The 16,807-nt window shown below is 46.8% G+C and overlaps 1 protein-coding gene across 50 annotated transcripts in view; it reads right to left on the reverse strand.

The window, feature by feature from the left end:
* The window catches only part of TRDN (triadin), a 1,346,604-nt gene that overhangs the window by 145,691 nt on the left and 1,184,106 nt on the right, over nucleotides 1-16,807 (reverse strand). For 49 of the 50 annotated variants that reach the window (XM_073675989.1, XM_073675970.1, XM_073675994.1 and 46 more), the window contains 2 exons: nucleotides 4,484-4,558; nucleotides 157-231 (listed from right to left, as the gene is read on the reverse strand). In XM_073675989.1, coding sequence (XP_073532090.1) covers nucleotides 157-231; nucleotides 4,484-4,558 — 150 coding nt within the window. The remainder of the gene's footprint in view (nucleotides 1-156; nucleotides 232-4,483; nucleotides 4,559-16,807) is intronic. The other variant, XM_073676003.1, reaches the window with a different exon arrangement.

Genomic DNA, 16,807 nt, shown 5'->3' on the forward strand with positions numbered 1-16,807 from the left:
CACTCTTAAGTATTAGTATGTTATTTATATATCTTTTGTTTTTATCATATTACTTTACTTTCTATATATCTAATGGTAATTTAAATTAATTTCAATATTAAGCATATGCCTAGATTCCTATATTTCTAGCTCATGACACAAAATTAAAGTGACTACCTTTTTTGAGTACTGATGGCTTTTCATGTTTTTTCTTTGGTTCTGTGAGATCTTCAAGTTTTATCAGAAGAGTCTCTGCAAAACATCAATAGAAAGAAATTGTAAGTGAATATATGTACATTGATAGTCAAAGATTTTTGTAATTGCTAATACCGCATCACTGACCTCTCCGGCTGCACCGTTGCTCGCTGCCCACCGTCCAGTCCTCATTCCCTCTTTTTTCCACAATTGCATGCCACATCTTTAATGTCTTTATATTAAAACAGCCCTTCCTGCCAAGACCAGTCCTCAGAGGTCACTTTGCGTCATAAGGTTGCAGCACACATCATGAAGTTATGACTTGCAGAGACGTCTGAAACCTGGTCGCTGCCATAAATCCCATTCTGGAGTTAAGACACTGGAGATGCAGCATGCAACTGCAGAGAGAATAGGTCCTGCAGTACCGACAGTGGCCAGTGAGCAAATGGGCAGCTGGAAATGGGAGCAGTTAGGTAATTATTATTATTTTATTTTTTACAACTTACATTTATATTGCTTTATGGTCAAAGGAATATTCAATTCACAGATATAAATTTAACTGCAAGTATAATTTCCAGTGAAAATCTGCAATTTGACAAATTAAATTTTTTCCAGATTTGCTCATGTCTAGTAGATGCAGTTACGGTGAAAACAAATCTACCCCTGCTGCAAATTAGGTTTATAAGCAAAATTTACAAACTTTCTGATGTTTTCAATAACCTGGTTAAACAAGAACACTGTATTACATTTAACACCAAATGTGACTGTTAATGACTACTGCAATCTCAGAAATAATCCACAACTTCATAACAAGCATACTTAGCAGAGTACTCTTTGGCTAATTTAACCTGGTGTAAATTTGAGCATAACCAGACACCAGCTTCTGGCATTGCTCGTAAGCAATCTTAGTTACTCGTGGGCAATGGCCACCAGTTCACTAATATTATTAGGCTGTCCATAGAGTGGTCCAAAAGTGAAGAACAAGGAAAATTATACAAATACATATAAAAGGTATTGAGTCTTCTTAGATATACAATTGGAAACATATTTTGCAAGTTTAAAGCCTAAGAAACACTAGCTACACTACTTGAACATGGTGTAAAAAGGAAGCTTTCACCGACTGCCTCGAGATTTCTGAGTAGGTAGGTGGTCAAAAACCCTTGAGTGACTGCAAAAGGCCAACAGCAAGATCTGGAGGCAGCAGGCACTGAGATTTCTGTTTGCACAGAAAGGCAAGTACTAAACGCTGAAGACCTTCATGCACAAACTACAAAGCATACACATCTACTGACGCCAAAGTACAAGATAATTTGGCTTCAAAATGCATGAAATCATTTAAATAAGCCACAGTGTTATTTGGAGAGAGAGATCTCCATTTACGATATGAGCTTACACTTTACAGGTGAGAGAGAAAGAACATAAGAGCTTACACTCAACGCAAGAGAAAGAGAGGACCTTACTGACCATAAGAGCTTACACTCCACAGAAGAGAGAGACTTAAATAGGGTCTCTGGAGATGGAAAATGAATCTGCCATACAAACTGTGCTCCACTGCGAATCACTGATCGGTAATGACCCAGGTACTAGCCCACAGATACAAGGTACGATAATCCCTAGGATGTCATAGTTGCAGGGCATTATGGGGAGGCCCATGTGGCTTGTGACGCTTCAACAGTGTGGGAAATGGTGCTGGGCAATTTTTTTCTTTCAAACTGCAAAGCGAATCTCAAAATGTTTGAATTCGGTGAAACCATGAATTTCAGGAAATTCGACTCAAACTTGATTCTGCGAGGACTGATTTGCTCATCTCTAATACTGTGTACTGAAAATAACACCCTTCATACAGTGAAGCTTGATGATGTTCTTAGTCTACTTTTGACTTTGGAAGCCTGAAGTGTCTGGAAGGCAAGATGGATTTGCTCAAGTATCAGAAATTTTAGAAAGCTTCATGTCTTCTAAACGGAAGCAACAGAATATTAATACCAAGTATGACTCAAAGTCTATACATGCTTAATTTAAGAATAAGTCCTGGAAGATAACGAAGTGGCTGTCACAGTTGCCTAACATGAACCCCATAGAAAATCTTCCTAGGGATTTGAAAAAGTTGAATGCAACACACAAACGCAAGAATATTAATTAACTGGTTTGTTATAGCTTAATTAGTTAATTGCAAACATAAAATTGTTTGTAAATTTTGCTAATAAACCTGATTTACAATGAGAGTGAATTAGAGATGGTCAAACTCTGCGAAATCACAAGTTTACTTGTGCTGAAATGGTGTGGCTTGCAGTGTGAAGTTTCTTAGCAGTGCAACGCTCCTAGTAAGTTGAAATTGAGATGCGTGTACAGTGTCCATTTTAGGACATGATCAGATATCAGAGTCAAACATCAGAATAATGTCAGTTTGAGGCTAAATACCCTGTCTGAGAACTGACTTTGATAGGTGACTTTGACACCTGACTTTGATATCTAACTTTGATATGTGACTTTGACATCTGACTTTGATATGTGACTTTGATAAGTGACTCTGTGTGACTGCAGACTTATCGGTTTGGACCGGACAACCCCTTATCATGCCTCTTTTTGCTGCTAGAGAAGTACCATGTCTAGCAGGCTTGGACTAGTAGTGAGACCCCTGGTGGTCTGGAGTTTGCAGCAAGTACTTGGGTGGATGGAAAGAAAAATTTATAATAAAGTAATTTAATCATTAGACTCCTTCCTAAGAAATTATGAAAATGTACAGTCATTTGGAAAATGATATATAGTAAATTTGTGCCTCCCAATTTACTTTGGCTATGTGATTTACCATGCAAATAGACAGCATGTCTGAATCTCTTTCATAATACGGCAGGATGACAATCAGAATGTCAGATATTAAAAGTAAAACATCACTGTAGCTTGTGTGCTATCCAGCATAATTAAAAAAAAACATTCTTCTGCGATTTGAACCCCACAGCTCCACTCTATGAGGCTGAGGCTTTACCAGTCAGCCATTGGGTCAAGTGATAGCTTGGTGGTTGTTTTCTTGGCTTATGGGGTCTACCATGAAAATACTCAAGGTGTCAAAAAGCCATTGTGATTTTGATTCTGATGTTTGAAGAAAGTCAGATATCAGAGTCACATATCAAAAACACACATTATTTGAATTTAGCATTGTGGAGATCTGTGTGAAAGTCCCAATGAGTTTCAGACAGGTTTTCACTGAAAATTCCATAATTAAAAAGAATGCCTAAGATTTTTCAACTGAGCGTATAGCTCAATGTTAAGTGTACTGGCTTCTGAACATAGAGTTTTGGGTTCAAGTCCCAGCAGCGAGCAGTAAACTTTTTTTATCATTATCAGTTGTAAAAGTCAGAAGTCAAAGTCAGATGTCAAAATCACATGTCAGAGTCACTTATCAAAGTCAGATGTCAAAGTCACTTATCAAAGTCAGTTCCCAGACAGGGTATTTAGCCTCAAACTGACATTATTCTGATGTTTGACTATGAAATCTGATCATGTCCTAAAATGGACATTGTATGCATGAGAGAAAGAGACATCGGCAGAATTCTGAGATAGATGCTGGAAAAGGAAGTTGTTTCTGCGCTCTCTGGAGTCACGACAATCCATTAGTATGGATAAAAATGTAGGTTTATTGTCTACGCGTTTCAGAGTTTTAATACTTATGTAACATTTATTAATTGGAAAAGACCCTATTGCGCTCTTGCATATTTCCATCGGCAGAATTCAGGCATCGAAGAATTTGTGGTATTCATGATGCTGCTTATGGACATCTAATCTGTGACTGTTCACCTTAGTCATTATATAAAATGGTAGACTTTTTAGGTTAAGTAAAAGTAGCTGTAAAAGAAGTGATAAGTGGGAAATAGGTGCCAATAAAACGGGTGAAGTTGAAGGATCAATAATCCAGAGGAGAATTGAGAAACTATGTACAGGAAGCAAGATGTTAGCAGTGATTGGGCTGTGCGATGAGCACATTGCAGGGGGGAGAGTAAGAGAGGCTGCTGTACAGAAGGAAAGACAGACTGCTGTACAGTTGCTGAGGTATACTGGGTAAAGGCCATGCAGCAGTCTTTAACAGATCAGTCTCTGACAGGTACAGTCTACTGTGATGTATAAAATGGTGACAAACGTTTTTTAAGCAATTAGCTCAAATCAATTCAAGCATTGCTCAAATTCGACAGAACATGTGGATTACAGGAAATTCAACTTTAATTTGATTTGCTCAAATTGTTTTGACCATCGCTGGTTTATTAGTTTTGATTGCAACAGTATACAATTTATTTCAATATATAGCGTATATGGTTACCTTTCTTTGGTTCTGCCAGGTCCTCATGTTTCTTTTTGGTGTCTGTTGGCTCTTTATGTTTTTTCACTAGAGTCACTGCAAAGGTAATAAGTTGTGTTAATGCAGTTTTCTTAGGATACCTGACTACCCCATGAAACCCTGATTGCCCCAGAGAAAACTATCTCAACTATCCCATGTGGATACACTCTTTGTTTGGGAAAGCATGCATGTGTTCTGAAGGTGTATGATAGGAAACATAAATTGTCAGACATCTCTTCCATTAGCATCTCTCTCGCAGGAACAAAATAATTGGCTGATCCTTCTCTCTCAAAACATCATCTGTAGATTTCTATTGATCAGTGGAGTCAGCCAAGATTTATGCAATGTGCATGATCAGGCTGAATTTTAGCTGTCTCGCCTTATTTTTTTTTTTATTCATGAATTTGTTACTAGTGATGAGCGAGAACTAAAATGCTCGGGTGCTCTTTACTCCAGTTGAGCAAATTGAAATGCTCGGGTGCTTGCCCCGAAGAAAGAGCCCAATGTAAGTCAATGGGAAACTCAAGCATTTTTCCTGCGATCCCCCCAGGGGTCAGCAGAGGGCCTAAAAATTGCCCAAATCGATGGGAACAGTGATAAAATGATATAGGAACAGCATGTGGAAGACCCCTGGAAGCATCTCTGATTCCAAGGTCACTGCTGTGAACAATGTTGTCAGATTATTACACCATTTTTACGGACTCACAATAAAACATACAAAAACGAAACCAAAATGGATTTTCCTGGAAAAAATGTTAAGGGACATTCTCTCCAGGGTAATGACTTGTATGTAAGGCAAAATAAATAACCAAAAACAAAAATGCTCCTCCACACCATGGCTTATGTTCACACGTAGCGTTTTTGATGCATTTTTGCACTTTTGCATTGCTTTCAACGGTAAAAATTTCATTCACTAGTAAATGTAATTTTAAAATTTTACTACCTTATCTGGTCAACTGGTGTGTCATACATGATCAGACACATCCATACAGTGCTGAAATGACATGGGAACAGCATGGGAAAGACCCCTGGAAGTATCTCTGCATCCCAGGTCACTGCCTAAATCCGTGGTCATCAGACGTGATCTTATATTACTTCGGAAATAATACAGACATTTTTGGCAACATGACAAATATTAAACTCCATTTAAAATGGGCAAGGTGTGTGGCAAGGGGCGGGGAAGTGGACATAATGGTGATGGTGCACACAGAGACCGAGGCCATGGGCAGGATGAAGCTGTGCCTGCTGAGGGAGCACAACAAGCACCCACATCTTGTTGATCTAGCTTCCTGTTCCACTTTCTAGGGGGTCGCGGAATACCACACTTGAAGCCAGACCAGTGTGAAAAGGTTGTTGGTTGGATAGCAGATAAATAGATAATGCTTCCAGTCAGTTTGCAAAAACCACCACCCGGTCTTTCGCACAGTCCTGTCTCAGTAGCCATGAGTCTGAACCACATCATTATTATTATTATTTATTATTATAGTGGCTTACATGTGAAAAAGGGGTATACATAGCAAAAACAATTACAATAATCTTGAATAAAAACGTGACAGCGACTGGTACAGGAGGAGAGAGGACCCTGCCCGCAAGGGCTCACAGCCTACAAGGGATGGGTGAGGATACAGTAGGTGAGGGTAGAGCTGGTCATGCAGCGTTATGGTGGAGCGCTGGTTACTGCAGGTTGTAGGCTTGTCAGAAGAGGTAGGTCTTCAGGTTCCTTTTGAAGGTTTCCACGGTAAGCGAGAGCCTGATATGTTGGGGTAGAGAGTTCCAGAGTAGGGAGGATGCACGGGAGAAATCTTGTATGCGATTGTGGGAAGTGGAGATAAGAGGGGAGTAGAGAAGGAGATCTTGTGAGGATCGGAGGTTGCGTGCAGGTAAGTACTGGGAGACTAGGTCACAGATGTATGGAGGAGACAGGTTGTGGATGGCTTTGCATGCCAAGGTTAAGGTTTTGAACTGGAGTCTCTGGGCAATGGGGAGCCAGTGAAGAGACTTACAGTGAGGAGAGGCTGGTAATAGCTGGGGGACAGGTGGATTAGTCGGCCAGCAGAGTTTAGGATAGATTGGAGGGGTGCAAGAAGCGAGACCACAGAGCAGTAGGGCATGCACAATTGTTTTTGCAGATTCTTATTTGAAGAATGTGCATATCCAGGAGATTTTGTTTACTTGGAGTCGGCATATTCATCAGTTATCCCTCAGCTTTCAGTTGTCCCTACCCCAGTCCTTGGAATGCAAGCGCAAATATACAGTCGCCCACCCACAGGCCACAATTCTAAACTGACACATTTCTCGACTGCTTGCACTAGAAATTTTGCCTTTTAGGCTCCTGGAGGCAGAAGCTTTCCGCAACCTCATGGCTGTGGTTGTCCCTCGGTACTCGGTCCCCAGCTACCAACACACGGGTCCCACAACATTACCGGTACCTTTTCCAATGCAGTTACTGGGAAAGACCACCTAACCACAGACATATGGACAAGTGGTTGTGGCCAAGGACAGTACATCTCACTGACGGCACACTGGTTTAATATTTTGAAAGCTGGGACCCAGTTGATCTCTGTGACGGAATATGTTCCCCCGACACAGAGGATTGTGGGCCCTGGGTCAATCAAGCTTCAACACAATGTTCACAAGGTTGACAGCAGCAGTGGTCGGTCTCCTAGACAACAAGCAAACTCCTTCATGATTATAGAGGCCACCATCTTCTTAGTTTGCTGGCACTTTTCTGTGGGAATGAGCTTGTCTCCAACCAGCCAAGAATATTCAGTGAATTATGGCATGCCATGGTTTGGTATTAGCACCCAGTACCAGAAGCGAAGACATCCACAATTTCCAACTCAGGAATTTTATTTGGTAGACTGGCTGCCCAAATATTAGTTTCTCACAAAGCAGCTGAAGACACTGAGTGGCAGTAGGTGCAAGTTTCTCCAGAGAGCACAGAATTGGTCTTTGCCAAAGTACCAGATTGCTCTTAAGTCTTATAGTTTGCTGGAGCCAGTCCACAGTAAAAAAGCAGCCATATAGTGTCTGGGAACCTTCACACAGGCTTTTCTAGCCAGGGCTGCTTCTCGGTGAGAGTTGTATTTCACAACAGTCATATTCTTTAGGTTGGTGAAAGGACTGGCATAGAGGGAATCCGTATCTACTCCGGCTGTCATTTCTCACAGGAAGTCCTCTAATGCAGCTTGTTACATAAGCAATGGCAGCCCGTCCAACACCAGCTCACACTTCTAAGTGCTTCGACACACAAAGATCTTTAATCCTTGAATTTCATGACTACAGCGTTGGGCAATGGCCTGATCTACAATGAGTTTTGAGAAATAACGTGCACAAGAAAAGCCACGGTTTAGGCCACTGAAGGTCATCATTAGGCAAAACTCATACAGCTCTCCCACAGACTGAAAGAGGGTTATTAAGATTTCCAAGACAGCCAAGACTTCCCTGTTCTAACTAAGAGGATGGCTGTCCATGTTCTCCTCTTCATCCTCCTCATTATCACCCAATCCGCGTTGAGATGAGATGAGGCCAGGCTGTGTAGCATCACCCTGTATAGTTCCTTGCTCCGCCTGCAATGCCTCCTCTTTAATTGTGAGCAGCGAGCATTTCGGTAGACAGAGAAGCGGGATGGTGATGCAAATTATAGTGTCATCACGGCTCACAACCTTGGTGGACTCCTCAAAGTTTTGGGGTATGGCACAGATGTCAGACATCCATGCGCACTCATCAGCTGTTATGCGCGAAGGCTGACCTGAATTCCAATGGGCGTGTTGAAGCTGGTATTCAACAACTGCCCTCTGCTGCTCACAAATCCTTCCCAACATCTGCAACGTTGATTTCCAATGTGTGGTCACATCGCACACCAGTCGGTGAGCTGGAAGCTGTAAAAGCTGCTTAAGCACTTCCAGGGTGGCATAGCTGACTTTCTAAAATGGGCACAAGGTAGACAGCAGCAGTGGTCGGTCTACTAGACAAGAAGCAAACTCCTTCATGATGACAGAGGACACCATCTTCTTAGCTTGCTGGTACTTTTCTGTGGGAATGAGCTTGTCTCCAACCAGCCAAGAATATCCAGTGAATTATGGCACGCTATGGTATTAGCACCCAAAACCAGAAGCGAAGTCATCCACAATTTCCATCTCAGGAATTTTATTTAGTAGACTGGCTGCCCAAACATTAGTTTCTCATAAAGGAGCTGAAGACACTGAGTGGAAGTAGGTGCAAGTTTCTCCAGCATGACCTGTTTGTTAGATATAAGAGGGAGAACAAAATTGGGCTTTGTCAAGGTGCCAGATTGCATCTTAAGTCTTATAGACTTTGCACTTGCAGCCTTACATTCTACAGGATTGTGGGGAAGGAGACAGTAGGTTGTGGAGTTGCATTAGCTCCTATTGTGTTGAGGTGGTAGTGAGGCAATGGCAGTATGTAGGCTGTCTTGAAGAGATGAGTTTTCAGGTTCTGTCTGAAGGATCCGAATGTGGTGGCTATTTGGACGTGTTGAGGCACAGAATTCCAGAGGATGGGGGATATTTGGTAGATGTCTTGGAGGTGATTGAGGAACAAATAAGTGTGGAGGAGAGAAGAAGGCCTTGGGAGGACCGGCGATTACGTAAGGGAATATATCAGGAGATTAGTTCAGAGATGTACAGAGAAAGAAGGTTATGGATGGCTTTGTATGTCAGTGTTAGTAGTTTGAACTGGACATGCTGGGCGATTGGGAGCCAGTGAAGGGATCTTATAGATTGCAATCTTATAGTTTGCTGGAGCCAAACAACAGTAAAAAAGACGTTATAGAGTGTCAGGGAACCTTCATACAGACTTTTCTTAGTCAGGGCTGCTTCTTGGTGAGACTTGTATTTCACCACAGCCATATTCTTTAGGTCGATGAAAGGAGTGGCATAGAGGGAAACCGTATCTACTCCAGCTGTCATTACTCTGCCACCAGGTTCCAGCTATTGCATACATGACCATGCCTGGATGTATGCTCAGTGGTGAGACCCACAGATTTGCCTGCTCTGTTACAGCTTTAAACAACTCTGCAGCAGTGTGCAGTTTGTCACCTAAGCATATTATCTTCAGCACAGCCTGTTGTCGTTTGGTCAAGGCAGTGCTGCAGTGCTTCCAGCTTGCGACTGATGTAATTTCGGAGATGGAGGCCAAAGAGGGGGAGAAGGTGCAGGAGCTCTAGAATGTGATTACATTGAGGTTACATTGGCAAGTCTGGTTGTTATACTAAAGATCCTGCTGTGTTTTTATAGTTTTTTTTTTTTTTTTTACTCTTCAAATCTGTATTTGAATGTGTCCTAATTTTTGGCAGCCCTTGAAATTGCTGCATAGACAATAACAGAAAATGAGACCCACTCCTTAATCATGGGAATCACAATTCAAATAGATTCTATATTCTAGAATATTACCTTTCTCATTTGTTTACGGGTGTGCTATTGCAGTATGGATAGCGTATTACACCGATCCAGCCAGGTATTATTGCCTTATACTGCATGCTGATGGTGCTGCAGAAAAAAAATACATATCTATTCTATTCCCTATCGATACCGCTGTTAGATGCATTTACAATTGAAACAGGTGCTGCTAGGTGGTATCATCAGCTCGAGATCAGCTCGCAATAGGGCAACATTATTCACAGATATGATATTGGTCAGTGACCAACTGCAAATAGGTTTGAACAACACACAACTGGCAGACTTTAAATGGAGCATAATATTTTGCACGCTCCAAAAAATGTTAGGATTATTACCACAGTTTTATGGGATCACGTCTGATGACCACGGTTTTAGGCAGTGGCCTATTAGTATGATATTGGTCAGCAACCAAGTGTGAATAGGTTTGAACAACACACAACTGCCAGACTTTAAATGGAGTGTGTAGCGTCGGCGTCCCTGCCTCCTGCTAGGCAGGGACGCTGTTCCCCTCACCTCTCCGCTCTGTGCCCGGCGTCTTCCTCACACTCTGCTGGCAGCGCGCGCTGCTTCCCGGCCACGGTGCTTAGGGCACGCGCACTCCCCCTCTCTTAAAGGGGCCGCGCGCGTCGTCCTAAGGAGTCCCCGGCCAATGGCCGGAGGACTTCACCATATATAAGGCACCTCCTCCAAAATGGAGGTGCCCGAGCAATGTTGTTGCAAAGCCTTCACTCTGCTTCAGCCCTCAGGTCCCGTTTCCAGTTACCTGCCAGATTCCTGCCTGTTACCTGCCAGTCACCTGCCAGATTCCTGCTTGATACCTGCCAGATATCCGTTTACCTGCTTGCAAGCCTGCGGTCCGACGGTCTGCCTTCCGAGACCTGTCAGTCTGTCTATGGACCAGCCTGCCCGCTCACCTGGGAGCGCTCATCTGCTACCTGCCTGCTAGCCTACCTGGAGGCTCCGCCGTCACTTGCCGTGACCACCTGCCTGTCCAGAGACTCTTGTCTGCTCACCTGGGAGCGCTCATCTGCTACCTGCCTGCTAGCCTACCTGGAGGCTCCGCCGTCACTTGCCGTGACCACCTGCCTGTCCAGAGACTGTCGCCTGCTCACCTAGGAGCGCTCACCTGCTACCTGCCTGCTAGCCTACCTGGAGGCTCTGCCGTCACTAGCCGTGACCACCTGCCTGTCCAGAGACTCTCACCCGCTCACCTGGGAGCGCTCACCAGTCACCTGCCTGCTGTCCTTCTACCCAGAGACTGTCCCTGTCACTTGCCATGAGTACCTGTCCTTCTACCCAGAGACTGTCCCTGTCACTTGCCGTGACTACCTACCCCTCTACCCAGAGACTGTCCCTGTCACTTGCCGTGACTACCTGCACGTCTTCCCTGGGAGCCACCCGCTTCCTTACAAGGACCGCCCCCTTGTATAGTTGCTCAGAGGTTCCGCCTCCCAGACCCATTACAGTTTGCTTGGGCCATGGAATCCGGTGGCACCCAAGCTCCCTCGCTCTCGGACCTATGTCATGAACTGTCCCGTCAGAGGTCCCAGCAGGAGTCCATCCTGAGTCACCTGCGGAGTGTCAACTCTCGCCTTCACACTCTGTCTGCTCCACCTGCAACCACCGCTGGTGTCATGACTCGCAGCCCGGCAGCGCCGCTGCCCACCAATACCATGGTATCCTGCCCCGGACCCCGGTTTTCTGCACCTCCTCGTTTCGGAGGTGACTCCGCTCAAGCTCGGGGCTTCATAAACCAGTGCACCCTGCACTTTGAACTCTTGTCCCACCAGTTTATCTCCGACCGGTCCAAAGTAGCCTTTATCATGTCCCACCTCACGGGGGAGGCTCTGGCTTGGCTAAATCCTCTGTGGGAGAGAGGAGATCCCCTGGTGTCCGACCTGCCAGCCTTTCTCACGGCTTTCCGGAAAGTCTTCGACGAACCCGGACGGAAGACCTCATCCGCATCGTCTCTGCTACGCCTCCGTCAAGGAGATCTTACCGTGGGCCAATATGCCATACGGTTCCGTACCCTTGCTTTGGAGCTGGCCTGGGATAACGACGCTCTGGTGTCTGTCTTCTGGGAGGGTCTGTCCAGCCGTATTAAAGATGAACTCGCCAGTCGGGACATTCCTACCCCTCTCGACGACTTAATAACACTTGCCACCCGGAATGACATCCGATTCCTGGAGCGCGCCAAAGAGGTCACCCGTGAGAGGAGGTTTCCACGTCTAGCGCCCACCTTCCAGAAACCCGTCACCCCCTCCGTTACTCCCCAGGCACACTCACCTGAGCCTATGCAGGTCGACCAGACCAAGATGGTCAAAACCCGTCAAGACTTACGCTGTGCCGAGGGGATCTGCTTCTACTGTGGCAGTAACGAGCACCGGATCCGTTCCTGCCCAGAGAGGTCGGGAAACGCCTGTGTCTAGGATCGCTCAGAGAGGTCGCCCTAGACAAAAGTAAACCCTCTCCATCTCTGATGCTGTCAGTCTCTATCACCTGCGGAGAGAACCGCTATTTCGAACTGGCTCAACTTGACTCAGGAGCTGCTGGAAATCTCATTTCTCAGTCTCTGGTAGAGAAATACCGCATTCCCACCAAACCTCTGGCCGTACCTTTATCTGTCACCGCCGTGGATGGGGGCCTCTTACCACATCCCATCCAACTCATCACCGAATCCATAACTCTGCAGGTGGGAATGCTGCATTCTGAGAGCATCTCCTTTCATGTTCTGCCTGGACTCTCTCACGCACTCTCGTTAAGCCTACCTTGGCTCCAGAAACATGCACCCGTGCTTGACTGGTAGACAGGAGAAGTCCTTCGCTGGGGACAGGACTGCCATAGGACTTGTCTAGTTCCCGTTCATCCTGCTCGTCCTTCTCCTACCCCAGTCAGTCTACCCGGTCTACCGGTTCCCTATTGGTCTTATGCGGATGTCTTCAATAAAAAAGAAGCAGAGACTTTACCCCCTCATAGACCATACGATTGTCCAGTCGACCTGATACCCGGCTCTACTCCTCCCCGTGGGCGTATCTACCCTTTGTCCGCAGCGGAGACCCGGTCCATGTCAGAATATATTGAGGAGAATCTGGCCCGGGGATTTATCCGAAAATCTACCTCCCCGGCGGGAGCAGGCTTCTTCTTTGTCAAAAAGAAGGACGGCTCACTCCGTCCATGTATAGATTATAGAGGCCTTAACCAGATTACAGTGAAGAATAAATACCCCCTCCCGCTCATTCCTGAATTATTTGACCGCCTGAGGGGGGGCTAGTATCTTCACCAAACTGGATCTCCGTGGGGCGTATAACCTGGTCCGTATCCGTCAGGGGGATGAGGGGAAGACGGCATTCAACACCCGGGACGGCCAATATGAGTACCTTGTAATGGCCTTCGGTGTCTGTAACGCTCCTGCCGTCTTTCAAGAGTTGGTCAATGACATCTTCCGTGACCTTCTCTACTCCTGCGTGGTGGTGTACCTGGACGACATCTTGGTCTTCTCTCCGGACCTTCCTACTCACCGGAGGGATGTTCGTCAGGTCCTGCTCAGGCTCAGGCAGAACCACCTCTACGCTAAATATGAGAAGTGCATCTTTGAGCAGACCTCTCTTCCATTTCTGGGCTACATAATCTCTCAGACCGGCCTACAAATGGATCCTGAGAAACTGTCTGCCATCCAGAAGTGGCCCCGACCAGAGGGGTTGAAGGCTATTCAGCGGTTCCTGGGCTTCGCCAACTATTACCGTCTCTTCATACCGAACTTCTCTTCCCGGACTGCCCCTATCTCTGCGCTCACCCGTAAGGGTACTAACCCCAGAAGATGGCCGCCCGAAGCTGAGGAGGCCTTTCTTTCCTTAAAACAGGCCTTCTCCTCCGCCCCGGTGCTGCATCGTCCGGACGGCAACAAACAATTCTTCCTAGAAGTTGACGCTTCCTCCTCCGGAGCCGGGGCGGTACTTGCCCAAAAGTCATCTTCCAGAAGAATGGTAACCTGCGGTTTTTTCTCCAAACTCTTCTCCTCTTCTGAGCGCAACTATTCTATTGGAGACCGTGAATTGTTAGCCATTAAGCTGGCACTGGAGGAGTGGCGTTACCTGCTCGAGGGGGCTCTTCATCCGGTAATAATTTACACGGTCCACAAGAACTTGGCTTACCTTCAGAGCGCCCAGAGACTTAACCCGCGCCAAGCCCGGTGGTCCTTGGTTTTTGCCCGCTTTGATTTTGTTCTTCATTTTCGCCCGGCAGACAAAAACATCAAAGCTGACGCCTTGTCCCGATCCTTCCTGGTATCTGATCTAGAGGAGGAACCTAAGCACATCATTGATCCCGCCAGAGTAATGCAAGTGGCTCCCGTGAATCTAAATCGTCTCCCTCCCGGTAAGACGTTTGTAACTGTACCTGATCGGAAGAAGGTCCTACACTGGGGTCACTCGTCTAAGCTAGCTGGCCACGCCGGTCAGAAAAAGACCCTCCAGCTCATTACCCGGCATTACTGGTGGCCTACCCTGCACAAGGATGTAATAGACTTTGTTTCTGCCTGTGTGTCCTGCGCCCGCAACAAAGTTCCGAGACACCTGCCAGTCGGTCGCCTTCTTCCTCTTCCAGTACCTGCTGCCCCGTGGCAGCATATTGCTATGGACTTTATAACGGATCTTCCTGTCTCTGCCGGTTGTACGGTCATTTGGGTGGTCGCTGATCGCTTCTCCAAGATGGCGCACTTCATTCCCCTGCCGAGTCTCCCGTCTGCACCCGAACTGGCGAAAGACTTTATCTGCCACATCTTCCGTCTCCATGGCCTGCCCCTCCACATCGTGTCAGATCGTGGGGTTCAGTCCACCTCACGCTTCTGGAGAGCCACATGTAAGTTGCTTGACGTCACTCTGGACTTCTCCTCCGCTTACCATCCACAGTCCAATGGTCAAGTGGAGCGGATCAATCAGAACCTGACCAGTTACATCCGGCACTTTGTTAATGCCCACCATTTGGACTGGGTGGATCTCCTACCATGGGCCGAGTTCTCTTACAATAGTCACGAGAGCGAATCTTCCTCCAAATCCCCATTTTTTGTAGTCTTCGGTCAGCATCCTCGGATCCCATTTCCCGTCTCCACCTCGGTGGACAATCCGGCTGCGGAATCTCTCGTTCGCGAATTCTCCTCCATTTGGGAGAGTACCCGATCCGCACTCCTTCAGTCGTCCGAACGGATGAAAAAACACGCTGACAAGAAACGCCTGGATCCTCCACAATTCCGTCCTGGAGATAAAGTCTGGCTCTCGTCCAAATATGTCCGGCTCAAGATTCCCTCCTACAAGTTAGGGCCTCGGTTCATCGGCCCACTGGAAGTTATCAAACAGATCAACACGGTGGCCTATAAATTAAAACTCCCGGCCAACTTACGGATCCCTAACTCCTTCCATGTATCTCTCCTCAAACCCGTGGTACTTAACTCTTTTTCCAAGTCTACAGGTACGCCTCCTGCTCCGGTTTCCGCTGAAAACGAGTTTGAGGTAGAGAACATTCTGGCCACCAAAAGGGTAAGAGGAAAGACCTTTTTTCTAGTGGATTGGAAGGGGTTTAGTCCTGAGGAGAGAACGTGGGAGCCCCGGGTGAACATCCATGCCCCTCTCATCCTTGATAAATTTCTGTCTGGCCTAGAAAAGGGGGGGCCTAAAGGGGGGGGTACTGTAGCGTCGGCGTCCCTGCCTCCTGCTAGGTAGGGATGCTGTTCCCCTCACCTCTCCGCTCTGTGGCTGGCGTCTTCCTCCCGCTCTGCTGGCAGCGCGCGCTGCTTCCCGGCCACGGTGCTTAGGGCGCGCGCGCTCCCCCTCTCTTAAAGGGGCCGCGCGCGTCGTCCTAAGGAGTCCCCGGCCAATGGCCGGAGGACTTCACCATATATAAGGCACCTCCTCCAAAATGGAGGTGCCCGAGCAATGTTGCTGCAAAGCCTTCACTCTGCTTCAGCCCTCAGGTCTCGTTTCCAGTTACCTGCCAGTCACCTGCCAGATTCCTGCCTGTTACCTGCCAGTCACCTGCCAGATTCCTGCTTGATACCTGCCAGATATCCGTTTACCTTCTTGCAAGCCTGCGGTCCGATGGTCTGCCTTCCGACTCCTGTCAGTCTGTCGATGGACCAGCCTGCCCGCTCACCTGGGAGCGCTCATCTGCTACCTGCCTGCTAGCCTACCTGGAGGCTCCGCCGTCACTTGCCGTGACCAACTGCCTGTCCAGAGCCTCTCGCCTGCTCACCTAGGAGCGCTCACCTGCTACCTGCCTGCTAGCCTACCTGGAGGCTCTGCCGTCACTAGCCGTGACCACCTGCCCGTCCAGAGACTCTCGCCCACTCACCTGGGAGCACTCACCAGTCACCTGCCTGCTGTCCTTCTACCCAGAGACTGTCCCTGTCACTTGCCGTGAGTACCTGTCCTTCTACCCAGAGACTGTCCCTGTCACTTGCCGTGACTACCTGCCCCTCTACCCAGAGACTGTCCCTGTCACTTGCCGTGACTACCTGCCCGTCTTCCCTGGGAGCCACCCGCTTCCTTACAAGGACTGCCCTCTTGTATAGTTGCTCAGAGGTTCCGCCTCCCAGACCCGTTACAGAGTGTAATATCTGGCATGCTCCCAAAAAATTCTGGATTATTAGCGCAGTAATATTTGATCCCGTCTGAGGACCACGGTTTTAGGCAGTGGTGTTAGAGATATGGTATTGGTCAGTGACTAAGTGGGAATAGATTGAACACCACACAACTGGCAGACTTTAACTGGAGTGCAATATTTGGCACACTACAAAATGTCACGATTATTACGGCAGTAATATGGGATCATGTCGGATGCTGGACAAGTTTCTCTGCTTCCACAATACAGCAATGCAAATAAAATCAAAACAATC

The sequence above is a fragment of the Phyllobates terribilis genome, unplaced genomic scaffold, assembly GCF_046119375.1.
Source record: "Phyllobates terribilis strain yellow unplaced genomic scaffold, ASM4611937v1 Scaffold_3__8_contigs__length_932513732, whole genome shotgun sequence".
In the NCBI taxonomy this organism is placed as follows: domain Eukaryota; kingdom Metazoa; phylum Chordata; class Amphibia; order Anura; family Dendrobatidae; genus Phyllobates; species Phyllobates terribilis.